At 38.1% G+C, this 21,710-nt stretch overlaps 1 protein-coding gene and 1 long non-coding RNA gene across 2 annotated transcripts in view; one reads left to right on the top strand and one right to left on the bottom strand.

Moving 5' to 3' along the window:
• MAP2K6 (mitogen-activated protein kinase kinase 6) overlaps positions 1–4,102 on the bottom strand; it is a 106,002-nt gene extending 101,900 nt beyond the window's left edge. The window contains exon 1 of the mRNA XM_063081099.1: positions 3,841–4,102. Coding sequence (XP_062937169.1) covers positions 3,841–3,856 — 16 coding nt within the window. The 5' untranslated portion in view covers positions 3,857–4,102. The remainder of the gene's footprint in view (positions 1–3,840) is intronic.
• Positions 4,103–4,233: 131 nt separating this feature from the next.
• Positions 4,234–20,427, top strand: LOC134365205 (uncharacterized). The gene is made up of 3 exons (XR_010021957.1): positions 4,234–4,326; positions 10,567–10,718; positions 20,172–20,427. It is a non-coding gene; the product is annotated as an uncharacterized LOC134365205 (long non-coding RNA).
• The last annotated feature ends 1,283 nt before the right edge of the window (positions 20,428–21,710 follow it).

The raw sequence follows: 21,710 nt of genomic DNA, 5'->3' as shown, positions 1-21,710 counted from the left end.
GCCATGGCAAGCACAATAAGGTACGAACTGGAATGATCATCATGGCAATATTCATAATAGTGAAAGTTAATAAATATTAAGATCCAATTTAAATAAGTACAGTGGAATTGAATATTCTGAATGTAGTAATATATCAGTTTGGAAATATTTCACAGTATATTGGCACATGAAACAAAAGGTGACTAAATAGACATGAGTTTTACACATATTTTTAATTTTTCATATACATAGAATAGAAAACAACTCCAAAAGGATACATGCCAAAATGTTATACTGTGGTAACTAGTAATTCTTATTTTCCTTTTCTATCAAGTGTTTCTATAATGAACAAGTATTATTTATGTGATTTTTTTTCTTTTAAGTTTTAAAAATATTTCTTGTAGAGCTTTCAGATTTTAAAATAGTGGAGAGTAGTTAAAATAATACTAAACTGTGAAAAACAAAGGGATAAGAATCTCAACCCTTCTCTCCAGCATTAAATTAACCACCAAGAGACCCTCAGTAGCCCCCTACAGCTAGCGTGTGACATGCTGTAAAGAACTCCATGCAGCACTGATACAAAACAAGGCTCAGGCGACTCAAGGTACCTATTCTGATTTTGTGTCCTGAGATGTACGGGGTTATAAAACATACTGGCTCAGATTACAGGCTAAGCAGGACAAGTCCGTCTCGTACAATCTACCAAAGGAATTTACACAGAATGAGAAATTTACACATTTCATTTCCCAGAGTGGAATGAATTACAGAAGCAAAGAACTCAGTAGTGTTAAGCCCTTTCCTGTCACTCTGCTGTATGCTTCTGAATTATGCCTATAGGCATTTCTTACATGCTTTACTGATTATTATATTAAACTAAAAGAAACTAATTTTTTTTAAAGGTGAATAGCAGGAAAAGTGAGAACGAGTGTATTTTAACAGGGGCAAACTTTTTGTTTATTTTCAGGTGAACTGGAGATGCCAGACTTCCCTACCTCCCTCTTTCCCTCCGTCCCTCCCTCCCTCAGAAGATCATTATGGCTAATAACAATAGTTTTTCTCTCCCGGGTAGTGTAGATGACACATTTTTCCTGTAGCTTGTCTTCCTGTAATGTGCAGGAATTCCTGCACTTTCTGGGTGCCCTTCCTGTTAACTTACATTTCAGATTTCCTCAAAAGGCATTCTACTGCTCTAATATTTGAAAAATGTCAGCTCAACCCCAGACAGCTAATATAAACAAGCTGAAAAGCATACCACCTAAAGTTACAACTGTGGAAAACAAAATTTCTTTTTAAAAAATTCTTTCTCAGAATCTCACTCTTGGTAAGGCTGGAAAGAAGTAACCCAGTCCTTCCAGCTCCCAGGGAGTCTGTAATTCTTTTGCCTCTGCTGTGCCTTAAATTAGAGGTCTGTAAACCCGAATTATAGTGATCTAGAAAGTTTGTAAATGTCCTTAAATTGAACATGTTGTTAAATTCTTCAATACTATGAGATTGCATCTACCTTTCACTTTTCCTCCCATTTTGCTTGGTTGGAGTATTAAAAAGAAGTTTGGTACTTAAAAAAAAAAGCATTTTGGCCATTTTAGAATAGCATAGCTGAATTAGGTCAATTCCACATTTAAAGTCCAGCCAAGGCTTCTTTGCCATTTCTAAAATGACCACCCATTTTTTCTATCGATAATTTTGCTTTTGGATAAGAACCCCATGTTTATACCACTTGCACTTTCCAAACAGGATCCAATTTAAAAAAAAAAAAAACTCATCTGGGTAAATGGGAACTGATTTGAAGGACCACCAGCATTAAGTCCATTACAGGCACCCATAATGGAAGAGTGACACACTTATTAGCATATTATTAGCATATTATTAGATATTCTCCTTTAACGTCCCAACTCAAAAACTTGCTCTACTAAGAGGGAGCTAGCTACCTTAAAGAATGAGCCCAAAAATAGGCAAAAGAAATCTGATTTAGGTCCAAAGATAAGATCACAATTTATACTACCTTCTTTATGAAATGTTCCTGACTATCCTGCAAATAGAAGGATCACTTCCACCTCTAAACCCAAGAGCGCCTTTTCTCTTCAATATCTGTCCTATTATCTTGTATTATAATGATTTCCTTACGTGCTTGCTTTCACCAACCAGATGGTAAGTTCCTCAGAGAAAAGAACTTCATTCTAAATATTTTTATGTGCCCCCAAATCCTGTGCACACACACACAAACATATATACATGCATATATATATATACACACATACGTATATACATATAAAGACATGTATATCATACTATATATTTATACATATATTAAACGGAATTGAATGAATGAGTGGATGTTTACTAAATACAAAGTAATTAGATGCCATCTCTTTAATACACCAAAGCATGGACTGCATCTTCTAAACTGTTATTTCTCTGCTGAATTAGGAGATTTTAGGTTTTCCCTACCTAAAGAACATCTCCAACTCATAATGCCAACTCCTAGTTTCTTCAGCACTCTTAACTTTTCAGATTTTCATTCTCTCCTAATACTCAAAGAAAAGCAGAGTCCTATTTTGAACTCTTAAGAAGTTCTACTTTCTTCTTGGGCTATTAAGATATATAACTCCCATCAGGCAGAGTTAAAAAGTGGTATAACAATTCCAAAAGAAAAGTAGTCAAAGCTTATTAGACACTTTAATTTCACCAGGTCTTACTCAAATAGTTCCCCAGGTAGCCTAACTCCTTAGTATCTAACTCACCTCTTCATACTATAATTCTCATATGGCATATGCTTTCTCTATGATAAGGAAAAAAATGTTGTGAAACAAGTGACTTAAGGTCCCACAGGTACCTTGACAGCACCCCTCAGCTCTCTGATCCCATGTCAGGAAATTTTTTTAATCCCCTCCCCAGGATAAAATTAAGCTTGCAAAATACAACTGTGTAAAAATAATAATAATAAAATATGAAAGAGAAAAGCAAAAACAAACCAAAAAACATAAAGAAAACGACGATAACCTGAACTTCTGACCTATTATAGCTGACTAAATATATGCAATTACAGACTTCGAAGATTGCATTCTGGTTGTCAATGAAACAGTGCAGTCCCCTCACGTTGCTCTAATGCCTAAGTACAGTTTTCCCCCCAATCTCCCCTCTCCCCTGAGATGTAAAGCATCTCCCAAATAGGCAGACATAAAACATTATCTGGGTCCCCACTGCTGCTCCTAAATACCGTGAGCCAATAAGCAATCGGTATAAAGTGCAGAATCTCGGAAGAGCAAGATTTCTTGTCTGCTTTTTTGTGACATGCTGTTATTCACACCTCACCTTTACTTCCTTTAAAAATTAAAAGTTGCCTAATGTTCAAAGCGATATCAATGGAAATTTAGCTAAATACTGGCACCGCAACTGTTCGTTCCCAAAGGAATATAAGATTACATTAATTTCCTAGTAGTTTAACCAGAGTTTTACCCTTCATCTTTACCTAAAGACTTCTTTAAAGTTTGTATTCCTGTTGCACACAGAATTACTTATAATATGTGTGCATACTAAAGAATTGTACAATTATATAAAGCATTGCACATTTAGACGCTACCAACCTGCTCTATCTCTCCTGACTGTGCAAAAGGCAAAAAGAGCTCAGTAATCCTAGCAGAAGAATGCAAATAACGTCAATGCACAGCTGAACTGCAAGCCCTGCCTTACAGGAACTCTCTGTGTCTGCAAAAAAAGACACATACTAAACAGGAAATGCAACTGAGCTGTGGAAAACCTCAAACTTAAAAATGCAATCGCCAGGCGAAAATTGCATCCATGCATTCATAAATGCATGCACAACTCTTTGCATTTTTGCAAGTAATGCAGATACGCTCTTACCTTTCGACTGAGACATTTTCCCCTTTCCTTTGATGGGGGAGGGGAGCACAAAAGACTTTGCCTTGCTTCTCTTCTGTAGCTAGTTTTGCAACAAAGATGCAAGCTGCAGGCGTGCAATCTTCATGCAAGTGGAGTTTCTCTTGACCGATGCAGCAGATGGACTTTCAGGGAATCAAAATGGAAATGCACACCTTGCAAAACAGACTGGAAAGTGATTTTTCCCCCAGTTGCAACGTTAGGGAAGGCTGTGCTGCAGCTACATGATGGGCCAGGGCTGGCAGCTAAAAGCTCCAAACTTGGAACTGAGTATCTTAGTGCGCAGACGTCCTTCCTGCGAAGGGCGCGGGGACCGCTGGGTAATGTAGTTCTCCTGTGGAGTCCATGGGGCTCTGATTTAAGGAAACGTGGTTGCCCGGGTCGCTGAGTTAGATGACTGGGCGCGACAAAGATTGCGCCCAGATAAACAAGCAAGACACACTCTCAGTAGTAAGTGATGGGTGAAAAATGGCAAGGGCCAGGAGAGAGGGCATTTTGTCCTCGAAAAGTCCCTGAAACAATAGCTAAAGAACATTAGATTAGCTAAAGAGCATGTGGCTGGCCTAGAAGGTCTGTTTGAGTGTTTAGTGTGTTGATTTTGCAGCTTAGCACCTGTTGTACTGTTCCTGCCTGTAGACGTTTTACACTCACACCTCCATTTTTAAATACATTTTTCTCGCATGGAAAACGTACTGGGGATTTGGCTGGCTAGAGGTAAGGTTACCCTTGCACTGCAGAGAAGATGCAAAGTTTTATTTAGTAAGAAACCATCCAGGTCGAGGAACCTGAAATTCAATACGGGGTAGGTGTGGGGCGGAGAGATTGGCGAGTTCTCCTTTCTTACAGGGTTACAAAGGAAGTGCTGCTTTTTATATGGCAAAGCTAACATTATCCAAGTTAAGATATTCAAATGCTTTTCCTCACCTGGTGGGGAGAGAGGAAAGTCCCTGGCCTAGGGGAGAGCACCTAGGAGGTGGTAATCTTAAATGAACAAAGTCAAACATCTTGAATTTATCCAAATAATTAACAGGCGTTTGTTGAGTGCCCAGGATGTGCCAGGCACCTTTCTAGAGCCTTGGGTTATCCAGTTCTCCTGCACTGCTCACTGCTACGGGGTGGGCAGCATCTTTGTGGAAAACAGCATCACCCCTTTGAAAGGAAGTCAAAGATGCATAGAATTCCGTGCAAGGAACGGAGAGGAGTGAGCAGGATGTGGGCAGAAATGCGGTCAGACTTCTCCTTCATTCAGTAGATCAGACTCAGAAACGATCTTTTAAGATAGAGAGGGAGAAATTGAGGATTTCAGGCTGCTGAGGTGCGAGTGAACCACAGTGGCAGGAATGACAGCCTATTAGGGGGACACTAAAGATACCATGTTGCCTTGTTTGCAAGACTGGGGAGTGTGTGGAATTTATAGGTGAAGACTCTACAGGACCTTAAAAGGTAAGACAGAGGTTTGTACTTTATTCCACAGGTACTTGGGAGGTGGAGGAGGGATTTTGAAAAGGGTTGTAATCTAATCAAAGCATTGTTTTTAGAAAGTAGTTTTGCCCTCAACAATCAAGGGGTTTTGGAACTGGGAGAGGCTAGAGAGAGGTCAGGACAGTAGCAAAAGGCCAAAAGAGGCACTTAGAAAGAAGATTCAGCTAGATTTGATTGTTGCTAATGAAAACTACTGGGATTTTATTAAGACTTCTAGGAAGCCAGGGCCATCTGACTCATGGATGAATCAGAGGAGGAAGGCCACCATGTTTCAGCTACAAATCAGCAAGTCAACTCTTGAAACGAATACACAATAGGGCCCAAGACTAACATGAATTTACTTAAGTTGATCCCCTTTACTGACATTATTGAGAATTTATCAAGGCAACCTCGTATCTATATTAGCTTCTGCCCCTAAGAGGAAGGCATTTCTGTCCCATGAGCACAGGTGCAAGGACTTTCTAACTCTCTTTTACTATCCTTCTAGGCTAATCCAGGCTGTCCCATTCCTTCCTTTCTTGTGCACACAAGCTCAGAGCCTCCTTGAACCAGCATTTTTTCCTAAGTCTTATTTAACCAGGAGAGATGTGCGTGGAGGTCCATTTCACATCCAGTTCCCTTTCCCAAACACGGATGCAGCACCTGCTATGTGCCAGGCTCTGGGGTAGCTACTGGGGCTTCATGTAGACTCCCTTATGCCAGGCAGAGCCTGAACAGCCACCTAAAGCTTGCTTCAATTTGCATCTTTTGTGATCAGTTATATTGCTCTTAAATTGCTCCAGACTACTTTATGGAAGAGCTCTAATCACAATGTGTCTGGTGCATTTTGCTACTGTCATTTTGCTTGTTCTTTCTCTGCACAGATGTGCACAGTTCACAGCTGGCAACTGGATTGTGTCCTGAAAGTCAATTTGTAATTTATTTTCCCACAGACAGAACATGTCCAACAGTTAATGCACATATGCAAGCACACATGTGTACGCAACACATCTTTAATCCATAAATCAGCTGAACCGTATATTTAAGAATAGCAAAATGTATCCTTTTTCTTTCTGGGAAAAATATATTCCGAATTGAGTGGGAAGGGAGGATGATGAAGAACTCAATCTCTTTGAAGTCTTAGCCTCCGGAAGGAAAAGTTCTGCTTCCTGCCTTGATGTGAGAAGGTTTTCTCCTCCCAATTCCAGGGTGGAGGAAGATGCTGTGCTTTCTGCTCCTGTTCTTACCAGTCTTCCTGGCAGTGGAACTGTGAGGAGAATCCCTCCCGTGGTGATGTAAGAAAGCAAGTGGATTCTGGCTCGACGGTTCTTTTATGTGCACATCAAGGGTTTATGTTGAGATAGCCTGCGTTTCTGCTTTGAAAGCCCCATTTTTCTCATTTTCTATACTTGCATTTTCTAAAATGCAAGTCTGGTGCACTCCCCAGCTTGTAGTGATCTTCAGGATCCGTTCCTGACTCCTTGGCATAGTATAATGGGCTCCTCAAGACCTGTGTCCTGCCTATTCTCCAGCTTCATATCTCACCCTGTGTTGAAACTTCAGCCAGGAGAAGCCAGGTTTTCTTCCGTCTTGCTTTTGGATGCACTGCTCCCTCGACCTAGCAGGCCTTTTCCTGTCTCTGTCTAGCTCATTCTGATTTGTCCTTGAAGACGCAGCTGGCATTCCTTGGAGCTCTCTTCTGGGATGTATCACCCTGTCACTGCCCTCAATGTGAATTAGGTATTTTCCCTAATTCAGTAACACCCTGCACACACCTCTGTCCTTACACTCATCAGAGGGCTGACAGATGTTCATTTACTTATCTCTCTATGTATTTGAGGCCAGTGCAGGCTGAACTCTGCCCTCCCAGTGCCCAGGAGAGTATCTAGCACATGATAGGTACTCAAACTCATGCTGAAATAATGAATGCAATAGATGGGGAAATGACCTGTGGCCTTGGCTAGCCTGGGATAACTAGATTTCAACAATGGAGTTAACACCAGCAGGGGAAACTAGATCACCTGAGAAAAGCTGTATGCTGCTTTTGGACTGATATTCTTGGAAGACAGCCCTTAGCTTAGGTCAGACTGGCACCTGAAGGAATGATTCTAGAGGTATATGCGGGGTGGGGGAGGTGGTAAGGGTGGGTCTCACATGTATCCCATAGACCAGGAATAGTACCTGTGACCCGATACCTGAATAGCAGTCGTCCTCAACCGGGGGCAATTTGGGCAATGTCTGAAGACATTTTTGATTGTTACAGTGCAGGGGAGAGAGGGTGATGTTGGCATCTAATAGGGGGAAATCAGGGATGCTGGTAATCATACTACAATGCACAGGAAGTCCCCGCAGCAAAAAACTATCTGGTCCAAATGTTAATAGTGCCAAGTTTGAGAAACCTGCTAAACCAGGAAGAGTTACTGAACATCTATTTTTAAGTTAATTTAAAGCTAATTAAACTTAATAAGATATAACTATTTTGACACGAGAACCACACTAGAATCCAGGAGATATGCATTCTGGTCCTGGCTGTAGAAAAAGTGAGCTGTCTCTCCCAGAGCAAGTCGCTTTACCTTTCTGGGCTTCTTTTTGTTCCACTGTAAAATAAAGAAGGTCAGACTAAGGCCCCTTTCGGTTCTAGATTCCATGGCTGTAAACCCAGCTCACATGTCTGAATAAACCCACTAATGATTGACAATAAGAAGAGAACTGTGATCACACATTCTATGTTTTACACTGGCTAACCATCTCTCTGTTCAGGACTTGGGAGAGTTTCTGATCCCTTGCTTTGGCAAGACACCGATGACTCTCATAACATCACTTGAGAGACCAGACAAGAAATATTCATATGCCATTTGAAATATTGCCTCCTGGGTACAACATTATCCAGCACATGACATTTGTGAATGTTTTCCAACCGTGTCTACTGGATGTCAGGAACAAGAGAAAGGAAGGTGCCGAAGTTAAAGTTAAAAGTTCAAGTCTGAATATCTACTTTTCTAGATTCTAGAAAATCATGGCATATGTAGGTATTTATACATAGTGAAGTATATTGGGGAGAAGCATGTGGGGGTTCACTTAGGGGACTGGATGATGAGTTGGGATTGTACAGTATCTTTAAATACAGTTTTGTTTTGTTTTGTTTTGTTTTGTTTACTGCATTAAACTATCACAGTGAACTATAATTGCTAGCAGAAATTTTAGAAATCCCAGTATATATTCAGGTTAGCTTTCAGTGCCCTCCCCAATACAGCACAGCTATACCTATTTAGCCTTCCCTCCCTCTCACATACTGCAGGATTCCTTCATTCAAGCAATCTAGTCAAAACAAGATTACTTATTCTACTGAGACATGAATTTACATGACACCACTTCTGTATGTTAACTCATATTCTTGTTCTATGTCTTTGCATTTTTCTGGCGTCCACTTCAGTCTTCATTCTCTAAATTCTACCCTTCGTTCAAGGTTCAAGTTCATCACTTTGGTGAAGACGTCCTTGATCACATCCCCCTGTCCTATAAAAGAGCATCCTGCCACTTTAAATTCTGATAGCATCTATTGGCTCTTACTACTTCACAGTAGTATTACTAGAATACAGATCTTACCTCTTCTGCTAAATGGTGTGTTCCCTGCAGCTTCCTAATCTGCTCCTTTGGGAAGACCTCCTTGCTTGTTTATATGTGGCCCTTGACTCTAAGCTCAGGCAGGGACAGTTTCATCATCGTCATGTGGCCCTAGGTCTGGGAGATGTCATGCACATAATATGTGCTTAACCAATACTTGTTTATCTGATGTATGTGTGGATTTATTGCCTACTGATTTAATTAATCTAAAATAGGTTATCTGTTAGCTTATTTTAGCATTCTTTGTTAGAAGTTAACGAAACGCCAGCAAAGGGATTTGCTAGGAAGATAATTTCTATTTAATTATGATATCTAATTTAAAATATTTTGGCTAATACTTTATTAAGACTCCTATTAAGATTCTAGATTTTCAAATTACTGTCAATAAACCTTTATAATTAACAGTGCCTGACATTTCTTATGGAAATGCCAACAGACTGTCTAGAGTCCTCATTGGATTACATTTTCATTGAATAAAAACGTATAATACGAACGTTCAATGTTTCTTAGCAATTAAGGACACAGAGCTCCAGTGTGATGTTGTTTCTACTTTTTTACCAAAACTATACTGAGTGTTGGACAGGCATGTTAGCATGAGCTGACAAAAAGGTGTAGGCTCTAAGGAAGTAAGAATAGAAATTATTTCAGCCTAACATTAACCCAATAAGGATGTCGGTGTGTCATCTGTTCAGTGTGTTAAAACATTGACAAGTAGTGAACTACTTTGAATCACTCAAGTAAGTCATACAGAGCACAAAAAAGATTTCAAACCCTGATAAGTCAAGAGAGAAAATTGGAATGGTTTCTGATATAGTTTGGATATGTTTGTCCCCCCAAAGCTCACGTTGAAATAGGATCCCCAATGTGGCAGTGTTGGGAGGTACAGCCTAATGGGAGGTGTTTGGGTCATGGGGGCAGATCCCGCATGAGTAGATTAATGCCCTCCCTGGGGAGTGAGTGAGGTCATGCAGGAATGAATTTGTTCCCTCAAGAGGGGGTTGTTAAAAAGAGCCTGGCACCTTCCTCTCTCTCTCTTTTGCTTCTCTCTTGCCATGTGATCTTGCACATGCCAGCTGCCCTACTGCTTTTCACCATGAGTAGAAGCAGCCTGAGGCCTGGGCCAGATGCAGCTGCTGCAGAATCGTGAGCCAAATAAACTTCTTTTCTTTATAAATTACCCAGTCTCAGGTATTCTGTTATAGCAACACAAAAACAGTGTTTAATCTAACATACAGCATATGCTTTTTCTCTTTCTTCCATCCTAATCAAATCAACCTCTCTTTTCATGTATAGATACACAGACACACACACACACATATTTATGGAAATCTATATGCATACACTTATACACATATATACATATACATGCATGTGTGTGTGTGTATGTATATTTCTCTCTCTCGTATAGCACTCACTCATAATCTGCCAGGCTCTAGTCCGGCCCTGTCTGGCTTCAGAAAGTCTGAAGAAACCAGAGCTCTACAGAAAGCCAAATAAATCATTCTGTCCTATATGCGAGGTCCAAATAACACTTAAATTTGGAACTCCTTTGTAACACACCTAATCAATTCCATATGTATTTAATTACTGGCTTGTATTGTATAGAGTAATTGAAAAAGACTTGCACATTGTGCACCCAGACTCCTAGCAACTTCTTCCAGAGAGGATGTCTCCAGACCTCATGTTTGTACTGCATCTTCTTTTTCAATCTTAAAGAAATGAAGAATCTCACGTGGCTGTCATTGCAGTTGTCAAAGGTAAGCTACAAAGGGGTCGAGGTTGATTGATGCATGCCTTAGTAACATGAGGGGTATACATTGACCATTTGTTAAATTATAGAGAGTTAGGAGAATTCCTTTACAATGAGGAACGTCAAATTGCAGCCCATGCTCTGAATCGAGCCTGCTGGCAGTTATTGTAAATAAAGTTTTATTGGAACACAGCTATGCCCATTCCTTTATGTGTTGTCTGTGGCTGCTTTTGTATTCAACAGAGTTGAATATTTGCAACAGAGAGTGGCTGGCCCCCAAAGTCTAAAATATTTACTATCTGGCCCTTTATAGAGTAAGTATGTAGACCCTGCTTCACAAATTATTCTTGGCCACATGTTTCTAAAAACCCTAGTTATTGATTAATGCACTTCCAAAGGTGTGCCTTTCTTTAGGAATCACATTGTATTTGAACTATTTCTAATACTGAAGTCACAATTCCACAATTAATCTGTAAAATCCTTGAGGATTCTCCTATAGACTCTTGAGATCCTATATAGCACAGCAGTGAGTGTAAGCCTGTTATAAATATTTCTGGATAGAAATTGAGAATTTATCATAAGAATCAAATCACGTAACATAAGAAAAGATTATCTCTGTTTTTCTTGTGTATACCTGACTTTCCACCTATTTTACTTTTCCTGCATATCTCCCAGGATGTTTAAGTTTTAGTATGTTTAAGTACTAGGTCTCTGTACTTAGAAAAGGAGTAGGAAAACTTGAAATATAAAATACAGCTTGAGAAATGCCAACTATAAAAGTTGTATCTCACAAATCTGCTTTTTATCTCAGGGCCCAAAAGAAAAAAGTAGAGGGAAGCATCCTGGTTTACTATATTCCATTTTAAAAAGTAGTAAGCCTTTGATTAAGACCTACAGTTGTGATAAGGCATGGTATGGGTTACAAAAATGAAAAGGCATGATTCCTGGTCTGAGTTGCTTAAATCCTTTGGGTAATATTAATAACATTTTTGTAGTATTTTATAGTTTATCTGCTCTTTCTCCCTACACCATGTCATTTTATCCTTACAATGACTCTGTGAAATGGACTGTTTCAACATACTAGTTTATCATCATCACTGCATGTTGTTGCTTTACTTTTACAAGATGGAAAACCGTGTAATTTGAAACTGTCTTGACTGCAAATGTAAAAACTTGTCTTCTAATTCCTAGTTCCTTATGTTAAACTATCCAATCTAGAGTTAAGCTAGGTAACTTTTAATGAGCACCCTAGAAGTGTGCCTTTTTTAGGCTAACCGTAATCTAGTGGTATTTGCCTCATTTTATATTATTAATGGGACAAGCTCAATTCAGGATTTAAAAAGTTCACAATAAATCTATATATCTCCTTCATAATCTGTATCTTGGCCAATACACTGTGGCAATTCGATAAATACTATACTATTAGCGGATGAATTAGAAACACTGATATAGGACAAAGCATTGTGCCCTTCAAAGCTCCTTGATCTGTTTACATTGATATTAATAGATGATTCTGGACTTCAGTCACAGACTTGAATAATTCAGGTAACATGACCTGCTGCACTTTTTTAAAAACTATAAAATATTCTGGGAAGTTTTTTAGATAAGTGACATATGCAAGTTACAGAAAAAGTTTTAAAATCTACAGAAAATTAAGAAGTTATCTGAAATACAGTTGTGTTGAAATAATTAGATAGTCAGTATACTAAATAAACTTGCTCATAAGTTGTTCCATTTGGATTAGTGTCTAAAGGGAATGTTTTGCCATTAATAGCACATGGCAGATAAGTAAAAAATAATACTGATTTTCCATATTTACGCTCTTTTGAATTGATGGACGAATAATATATTTGTAGGCCAAAGTCACAAAACAATGAATTCTGTGTATCTCAATTAATGTATTACATAACTGTACAGTATTTTATAAGTATTATGCAATTGTGTAGTATTAGTATCTATTTGCGAATATAATGAACATCTGATGGTATTTTATAAATTGGGCTTCTACCATCCATAAAAGTTAAGGTTAACCTCTTTAGAGTGCAATACAGAGTTGTTCACAACTCTGTATCCGCCAGTATAAGAAGTAAAACAGCAGAGGCATAATATATTGTACTCTACTGCCACTGGAATTCTTTGGAAGTCTGTTCTAGAGCCCCTTTCCAGCGGTTTATATTATTTACATTTAGATGGGAATGAAGAGAATCTAGAAACCCTGCATATTTGCTAAAGACGACTAGAGATTTCCATTTTATAGGTCTTACTTTATCGTTTCTTTTTTTAAAACCCAAATAAATACAAATGCATGTGTTAGATATTTGGGGGGCCTGTTGCCAAATTGGATGCTACCGTGCAAGGATATGTCAAAAAGTTCATTGAAAAATAGAATTAAAAGATGATACAATCTTTCCATGAACTTTTTGAAGTACGCTTGTATATAAAGAAACTGTGTGAAGTACGGTAACACCATCTGGCACTGTGAACAAATTTTGGAATGCTCGTGGAAATTTCAAAGAAAAATGTAGGACATTTTGTGTATGGTTTTCTTAAACTGATTTCCATGAGATCTGAGATTTAGGAAATGCATTATACGGGTTTTCAATAGATATTTGGATGATTTTTTTTTTTTTTTTTTGTCCATTTTTGTGACTGCGCTCAGCCAGTGAGCGAACCGGCCATGCCTATATAGGATCCGAACCCGCGGCGGGAGCGCTGCTGCGCTCCCATCGCCGCACTCTCCCGAGTGAGCCACGGGGTCGGCCCTGGATGATTTTTTTTTAAATATCCAGATAGTCCTTTATGAAAACATATAATGCCTGCCTTTTATATAATACCTGCCTTTTAACTTTCAATAACTCATTAATTTTTTGTATAATAGGAGCTTGTAGTAGTAGTTATTTACAATATGCTATGTAACAAAATATTTAAGGGATTTAATCAAGTAGCAAACCAAAGTGCCTCCCAGTTTGAAGCAAGGGAAACTAAAGTATGTCCACAATACATGTTTGATTCTTATAGAATCAAGAAAGGCAGCAGGGTGCTATCAATTTGGGGCCTCAGTTTTATGTTTTGAAGACTTCGATAGAGATAATAAAGTGTCAAACATTAAATATACATTGCTTACAACATTTAACTACCTACTAAGCTAGGATAAAAAAATGACTAAAACTCACAAAATACGAGCAGAACAGCACCCCAAATGTAAGATATATTGCTCTGTTTGTTCCTCTATCTGTAGATACTTTTTACTTAGTTCATCAACATTGGAGGAGTCAAGTTGATTCAGATTTTAATTTGGTAAGCTGAAGGCACTGTTTTAGTTTGCAAACTGAGAATCCTTATTGTAACAGTTTTAAGTGACCTAATTTTATATGATGTTGACAGCAGTAATACCAAGGTGAATCTAAAATCATTGCCGGCTGTTCTCTGTTATATTTTAAATTAAATAGTAGAGAAACAGGGATTTTCAAAATATGATTAAAACAATATTAAACTATTTGGATGTTACCAACATATTAGTATATCTCTCAACCCAGACATGTAAATCCTGTGTTCTACAAAGATGTTTAGTTATTTCAGGTTCAAGTCTGTATAAACAATGTCCATGGACTATGTTTGAAGGACGGTGCTGACTCTAAAACATGGAATTTATTGACTGATGGAACTGTTCAAGTGCCCTTCCACGTAATAGGTTTTCTACGTTATGTTTCAAACCCATTTTTTATAAGGAATCAACAGATGTTACGTGAAAAAATTATTCTAAGGATGCCTACTAGTTTTTTTCTCAGCCATTCACGCTTAATTTGGGGTAGGAATCTAAGTGAGTTAAATTAATATCTATCCTACCTTTTTTAAAAGTTTATGTTAGTAAGAGAGTCAAATATGATAAGTATTTCTTAAAGTCAGGTGTTTTATTGAAACCAATTTAGGTTGGAAGAAGTAGAAAAAATTCAGAATGATAGTATATCATATTACAGGCAAATATTTAATATGAATTAGTGGCCATGTTCAGACATTGATAAAGAAAAAATAAAGCATCTCAGATAGAGTGTTTTTGATCTACTTGTAATTTATACCTTGAACATTAAATTAATACACAAAAAAGCACCGAATCCATTTTAGATTAGAGAGATAATTTCAGGTCTATTTTATGGGAGATGATCGCTCCTGACTTGTGCACATGGGAGTAGATAAGCTTCTCTGTTATCGCAGCTCCACTTAGAGTCGTCATTGTTTTAATTCAACTAACCAGCTGATGACTGAGAACTTAAGACAGTTCCTCTGATGGAATACCATTCATTGTGATTCAGGCTGTAAATATTGTGAAGAATTATGTGCAATAAAAATTCAAGTCAGTGTGAATTTTGGGCCCCAGTTTTATGCTTCAGAGGCTTTGGTAGAGATAGTAAAGTGTTATATACCAAGAAAATACTCTTAGAAGATGCTGTTTTCCTGCACTGAATTCCATAGGAGCAGATAAATTGACACAGCTCTAGCCCTAGCTTCCATGGTTACTGTTATCTTTGTCTAGTTATTGGTAGCTGTACTTTGTCTACACTATACCTACATAGTTTGGCCATAATTGTGAGGGGGTTAAAGCATAGTCTCTGGAGCCAGACTGCCTGAGTTGGACTTCCAGCTCCCCAATTACTAGTTCTGTGACCTCATCTAAAGCAAATTACTATTCAGTGTCTCTGGTTCCTCACCTGTAAAAAAGGCGATGATAGTACCTACCTCACGGGGTGGTTGAGGAGATTAAGTAAATTAACGTACTGAAAGCACTAAGAGTGGCTGGTACATATGTGCTCAAGGCCTGTTAGCTATTGAGGATTTGGGTTATAATTATTGCTATCAGATTTCCAGGCACTGGCTCCTTTCTTGAGAACAAAGATACTGCATTTGATATAGAAGAAAATCGGGATGTAACAACATGTGTCCTACCAAGTGATAAGAAAAATATCTTGAAGACAGGAAATAAGAAAGCTCTAAAATTAGAGAAATGCTACCAGTGACATGAGGAAATGTGAATAGTAATGTTTAGTCTAATGGAAGGGAAAGGGAGAAGAGATTTTTTGTCTTGTTTTGGAAAATCAGAACACTGTTGGATGCTTGTTTAGAGGAAATGGAGGCCATCTGGAGAAAACAATTCTGTTCCACAGGGTGGAACGGGGTTAAGTGACAGCTTAGTAGTAGCTAGGGCATGAATTCTGTAGGCCCCAGGCCATATAATGTCACAGATTATCAAAGTGAACAGCAGGGGGCAGAGTGGTGGTTAATGAGAGGTGGAAAGAGTTGTCCAGCTCCAGTGATCAGTGTTTATGACATGGCTTTCCTATTAAACAAACATACTGATGACATTAGTTTGGCTCTTTCCCATCATTTGAGTGCATTAGGACCTTAATATTCTAAATCCTTCTATTTTATTTATTCTATCTATATATTTCTTATATTCCTTTGTATTAACTCTTTTGACCATTACTAGTGGTTGCTACCTTTTCATTAATTAACTTGTTAGTTAATTAGATCAATTTTAAAATTTATATTAGTCAGATTTTTTAAAATCACCAAAATATGTTTTCCCCTGATGAATAAATAGTAAAGGGATTTAAGCATGTATTGGGGATATTTTATTATTTAAAATAGAGAAATTCTTGTTAAAGATTTATGAATTGAGTCCGTTTAAAATAATTGTTTAATACCTATCCAAAATGATCCGTATGGATTGTTTGGAATTTAACAGGGCTAAGAGGAAAGAACCAGAAAACAAACAAAAAAACTTAGATTTTTTTTTTTTATTAGCTGCCATATTTTATTTGTCATCATAACGAGTCAAAAAACATACACGGAAAATAAGTATTCTTTCTTTATCAATGTTAAGAGAAGTCCAGATGTGAAAATTATCCTGTAAGAATCTGCAGGATTTCAAAAGGATAGATAGAATTATACTGTCGTTCTAACTTGTTCAAAAAAATTTAAAAGTCCAACCTACAGGGAGCACTTTCTTTTGCTTTCTTTTCATAATATTGTTACCATTTTCTGTAGTTATTATGGATTGTAAAGCTAAATTTTTGACTTGACTAAAAGTGCATACGTGTAACCTTTTTAACTTTATCTGGATGAATTATTTTAGGAATTTATGATCAATGCTAGTTTGGAGTAGACAGTGAAGAAAGTGAAGTATTTTTAAGATTTCGTGTTTACAGTGAGATTTTTTCAAAGAAAAAAGTTTCCGCAGCAAGAGCTAAGCAAATATCTGTCAGTGTACCTTCCAAAAAATGAACTGAGTCCTGTGTCTTAAAAACAGCCCTTTAAAAATAAGTCATGAGGGAGATGAAGAGCTGAGCAGTAACCCTCCTCTGTGGTGGACGATATTCCAGTTTTCACTTCAATCAGTTTTGTACAATGCTTTGGGAGCAGAATAACTAGGAATATGAAATCATTTTTCAAGATGCTATATGGACACACTCATAGTTCTATTTCTGTCTTCATTGGAACAGACAATTTATGTGATGCACTTGTAAGACTCCAAGAACAAAGACCAATTTCCCTGAAGGTTATGAGCACCCTTGAATTTTATAAATGCCAAAAAAAACCCCACTATTTTCATGTTGTCACATTTACATAATGAAATGTGCTAGATGTAGAGAGTCTCCACGACGAAGTCTCCGGAAGTATGCCCACTGTGTATATTAATTTTATTCTGAGATTCAGAAAGTGGAGGTAGGCAGTTCTTAACAAGCATTGACAAGTAGTAATTAACAGTGAGTGTTGTGAGCGATGAAGGGATAAAAGGATTTGGGCATCAGCTTCTGAACAGGAGTATCTTTCATTCTCGGAAAAACAAGTATTCAATTGATCTGTTTATGATCTTTAGGCTAGATAGGTTTCAGGATCAGAACACGAATGTGAGCGTGACTGAAATGAACCACCTGTTTTCTGCAAATGGAAGTGAGGAAAAGGTCAAGTAAGGACAATATATTAATCCTTTTGGCACGTCATAGCCATTTTGCTTGTTTTGTTTTACTTTGGGGAGATGCGTAGGGCTGAGAGTGGAAATGCCTTATGTGATTCCACTCATGACCGTAGCATGCTGTTCAAGCACGCGATAGCAACGTGGGAGATTCTAAAGTTCAAACGTTGCCCTGTATCTTTGCTCCCTCTGGTTTTTTTCCTGGAATGTTTACACGGTATTGTTTGCTCTTTAATTGTATCAGTGTTGTCGAGCCAGAGAACTGTTTCCCTCACAACATGTGTAGAAGCAGTGCTCGTGCTTAAAACGTTCATAGCTATCTGACAAATAATCGAATGCCCAAATCCACGTATTGCAAGAGGCACAGATAGTTTACAGCTTCCCTTCCTTTTTCATGAATTCTAAAATGAGTGATCAGAACACAGAAACTGGTGGATTACTCTCCACATGAATTTTCTCTGCAATTCCCTCATCTTTGGGGGCACAGTCCTGCCTAAACTTGTTTATATCGCATTCCACATATGGGGCAGAGTTATGCATGTGTAAACACTCTACCCTTGTCCAGTACCATGTTATGTAATGGCCGTAAATGCTCTTCTGTGTTTGAGTATAAACCATGAGGAGGAACGTGAGAGTGCGAAACTAAGTCTTTCTTTTCTATCAAAAAGAAAATCACATGAGCACTCTCTTAGTATTTAAGCATAAGCAGAAAGGCACTTTCGCCCATTTTGCTAAAGCTCATGGCCACAATATGAGATCACAGAGGAGGTGATCTTATAATAATGGCCACATTATAAGATCTATTAGTCCTGAATGCAGAAAATTGGGGCTGGTTTTAAAGTTTTCAATAATTTGCTTTATTAGCTAATAGTTGGCATGCCGCTCAGATTCTAGCTGCTAAGAAAACAGCATGCTCATTCAGGTATATCCACTGCTGGAGTGGAGAGAATAAAAATGCAATAAACTGAGACTAAAAGAATGCTTTAGGGTCAGCTACTGGGAGGTTTTAATCACTTCATAGATGGTCCAAACAGAGGAAGAAATGGATATCTGTGCAGATCTGGAAGCCAGCCTGTAGAGTTCTGCCACCAATTTTAATGGTGTTTTCATTCATTCATTCATTCATTCATTCATTCATTCATTCATTCTGCCTTGTAGGGAAGATGGAGTAGAATAAGAATGAGTATGGGCATCTCACTCGGTGATCTTGTTCTTCCTAAGAGTTTTACCTATCTGTCACAGATAGCAAGAACCTTAATTGTAAAATAAATTTCAGGTAACTAGATAGTAGAACGCAATAAATACTTATTGAATGAATGTAATTATGAATTCAGTGAATACCTACTTTCTTGTAGACACCAGGCTAGATACTGAGTGTATAAAAGTAAGTGCGATATGGTCACTGCCTTCAAAGGGTTTATGATTTAGTCGAGGACACAGGTGTGTAAATAAGTAGAGTGAGATGCATGCCACAAAGAGAAGAATGTGTGGCTGTAGTCCACAGGAATAGAAGAGATTTGTGAAGTTCAAGGGATTGCATTGTATTGAGGAGGAAGTGGGGGTCATGAGAGATGTTACTTAAAGTGCCCTTTCCTGCCACTCACTCCCAGTCTGTTACAGCATAACTACTGCAATGTAAATGTCGTGTAAGTGGCAATGTAAAGCCACGTTCCAGTGGTTCTTCATCGTGTACACCTACATCTGCAGTGTGGAATTTAAACTCTTCAGTATGGTTTGCAATCCTTGTCATAATCTGGGTTTCTGTCCAGACTTGCCTACTGCCATTTCTTGCTGAGAACCTTTCCCTCTAACTAGACTGGTGGGAACAAGATGTATTCTCAACACTTTCATCTTTTCCTTGCTCCTGGAGTGCCCTCCCCCACTGAATGGTTGACGGGACATGTTTCAAGATTCAGCTGAAATGAATTAGCCTCTATTGAAGGCTTCCTTGATGTCTGTCACCTTCCATCTAGGTAAATTATCACACAAAAGGCCAGAGGCAGCTTGTAATGGTTAATTTTATGTATCAACTTGACTGGGCTAAAAGATGCCCAGATATCTTATAAAACTTTATTTCTGGATGTGTCTGTGGGTGTGTTTCCAAAAGAGATTAACATTTGAATTGGTAGACTGAGTAAGGAAGATCCACCCTCACCAATGCAGGCAGACATCATCCAACCCCTGGAGGGCCTGGATAGAACAAAAAGGGGAAGGAAGGACGAATTTGCTCTCTGCTTGAGCTGGGACATCCACCTTCTCCTGCCCTTGGACGTCAGTGCTCTTGGTTCTTGGGCCTCCAGACCTGGACCAGGACTACAATTGGCCCCCTGGTTCTCAGGCCTTTGGGCTTAGACAGGAACCAACAGCTTCCCTGAGCCTTCAGCTTGCAGACAGCAGATTGCAGAACTCTCAGCCTCCATAATCACATGAGCCAATCTCTCATAATAAACCTCTACATCTCTCTCTGTATATACTATTTTATCTCTGCAGAACCCTGACTGATACACAGCTGCATCAGATGACTTGGAAAGCATGCTGTCCTAAAAAGAATGAACCTATTAAGGCTCAAATTATGGTGTAAAAATATAAGTACCATCAGTAAATACTGGGGTGAACTTTGAGTAATTGTCGTCTGAGATCCACATCTCAGACGTGCAAAAAAAAAAAAAAAAAAGCGACAAACCTGCGATAGATCAAGGTAAAACAAGAAGACAGGATAGTCCCTGAGTCTGGACAGTGAAAGAAGAGGAAGGTGGGTACCAGAGCAAAACATTTCCCTTGTCTGCCTGAAGTTTAATCTGAGAAAGATTGGAAATAAGTTCTGGACCACACTACAGTTGTGAGTACATACTCACATTAATTGTATTTGTTAAATATATGCTTATGCTACATGTGTAGTAAACTGCATAAAGTTTTATGATTTATAACTACTAATTCAATTATAATAAATTTGTGAATTGAAAATGCCCATTCAAGTATTTTTAAAAGGAAATACCACAATCAGGTAGACCAGAGTGATGCTTACAATCAAGATTCAAATGACCAGAGTCAGGCTAGTTGAATCAGCAGCACACTTTATAGAATAGTATCTCTATATGACCTATTACTTTTTTAATTTTTTTTTTTTTTTTTTTTTTTGGCAGCTGGCTGGTACAGGAATCGAACCCTGGACCTCGGTGTTATCAGCACCACCCTCTAACCAACTGAGCCGACCGGCCAGGCCTCTTTTAACATTTATTCAACAATTGATAATTCAACACTCAATTGAATATCACTCAATATTAGTAAGTGAAGGCCTAAGAATCAGGCATTATCCTAATCTTATCACATTCTCAAGAACTCTATGAAATAAGTTGTGTTTTTTCCACTAAAGGAAAATGAATCTGAAGCTTAGGGAGGTTTAAGTAGCTTCACCAGTCAGCACATGGAGGACTGAAGATCTAAACCCAGTTCTTTCCAAAGTCAAAGCTCATCCTGAACAACTGACTTCTGCTTCTGCGCTGCATGTCTAGATGATTTCATTTCGGAAGCATTTGTATCTGAATTGAGGATAATCTTTTGCACCAGATTTATACATATTTTGATGGTAATGTGTGTGTCATGAATCATTAGTCACAGAAATTATCTAGTCAATTTGTAATTGTTACATCTGAAACTCACTGAGATTAGTGAATTGGCTCATAATAATGTTTGAGTTCAATTTGTTGGTTTGGGCAGGTGTATTGCAAGCTTGGTGTTTAATTACATAATGTGCCTTTGTGAAAAAAGAACAGTTGTAAGACCGGTATCAGCAATTCATGAAGGAAGATTCCAAGAAACAGCTGACAAGACTTTGAAAATTCCCCTGGGTATTATGGAGTTCATTTTAAGTGAAAATGCAAAGCAATCAAATTCCTTGTAACTGAATTCCTTAATTATACACAATTTCTATTGCTTATTTATTTTTTATTTGAAAAGCAAGAACCTTGATTTCTTGCAACTATGTGAAAATATTAGTGCAAATGGAAAAATACTGGAAGATGATATGCA

This window comes from Cynocephalus volans, chromosome 16 (assembly GCF_027409185.1).
Source record: "Cynocephalus volans isolate mCynVol1 chromosome 16, mCynVol1.pri, whole genome shotgun sequence".
In the NCBI taxonomy this organism is placed as follows: domain Eukaryota; kingdom Metazoa; phylum Chordata; class Mammalia; order Dermoptera; family Cynocephalidae; genus Cynocephalus; species Cynocephalus volans.
Note: the sequence above shows the minus strand (reverse complement) of the source record. Positions and strands in the feature narration are given on the sequence as shown.